This window comes from Penaeus monodon, chromosome 15 (assembly GCF_015228065.2).
Source record: "Penaeus monodon isolate SGIC_2016 chromosome 15, NSTDA_Pmon_1, whole genome shotgun sequence".
NCBI lineage: Eukaryota > Metazoa > Arthropoda > Malacostraca > Decapoda > Penaeidae > Penaeus > Penaeus monodon.
Window position 1 is genome coordinate 1575258 of NC_051400.1, and position 786 is coordinate 1576043.

Here is a 786-nt window from a genome sequence, read left to right on the forward strand (position 1 = left end):
CGGCCAACGGTGCAGTTACAATTAATATCTATAACTGCTATTTATACATGGCAATCAGTGAGAACCTAAGTAAGACCTTTAATACCCCTACCAGACTGACAGGCGAGGTGGCAGCACTTGTGGGCGTTACACCGTTGGACGCAAGCATACCCGAGGACGCCTGTTTGTTTTAGTGTTGCCAGACGCGAGGACTCGAGGTCGACGGGGAAGGAGGGTGTTACCTGCGTCAGAATTTAGCCAGGTGTTAGAGCTGTTCGCGTGGCTCGTACGGAATTTCAGCAGGGAGGAAATCAGGTAGATAAGAATACCATATACACACGTAACAGGGGTACATTTACCCTTAACTTGTAAGGATACCATACATACATATAACAGGAGTGTGCAGTGACCCTTTACTGCATCTATGTGATTCCACTCTTAAGGTAATAATCCCATGTTAGACCAATCGAACCCATGTGAAAATAGGGTAATTAAGCGCAGTTTAAGGTTAGAACTATGGTTCTTAAACTCTTTGGCATTTGACATCGTTACCTCCGGTAGTATTGAGATAGACCATTTTTATTTCGACCCCATGTAATAAGAAAAAGAAGAAAATTGGAATTGTTAATTCTATTTGTAATAAATTTGATCTCCTTTTTTATTATGATAAGACACTAGTTTATTTAATTCTGGATCATTTATGAAATTCATTAGATAGTTATACATTGTATCTGGCTACGGCGTGATTTATTATTGTTATTCAAAAGTGTCTTCCATAACCCCACAGAAATTACACCAGTTGGAGAA

At 39.9% G+C, this 786-nt stretch overlaps 1 protein-coding gene across 1 annotated transcript in view; it reads right to left on the reverse strand.

Moving 5' to 3' along the window:
- The window catches only part of LOC119582088, a 4085-nt gene that overhangs the window by 2886 nt on the left and 413 nt on the right, over positions 1 to 786 (reverse strand). Inside the window, exon 2 of the mRNA XM_037930334.1 lies at positions 92 to 221. Coding sequence (XP_037786262.1) covers positions 92 to 221 — 130 coding nt within the window. The remainder of the gene's footprint in view (positions 1 to 91; positions 222 to 786) is intronic.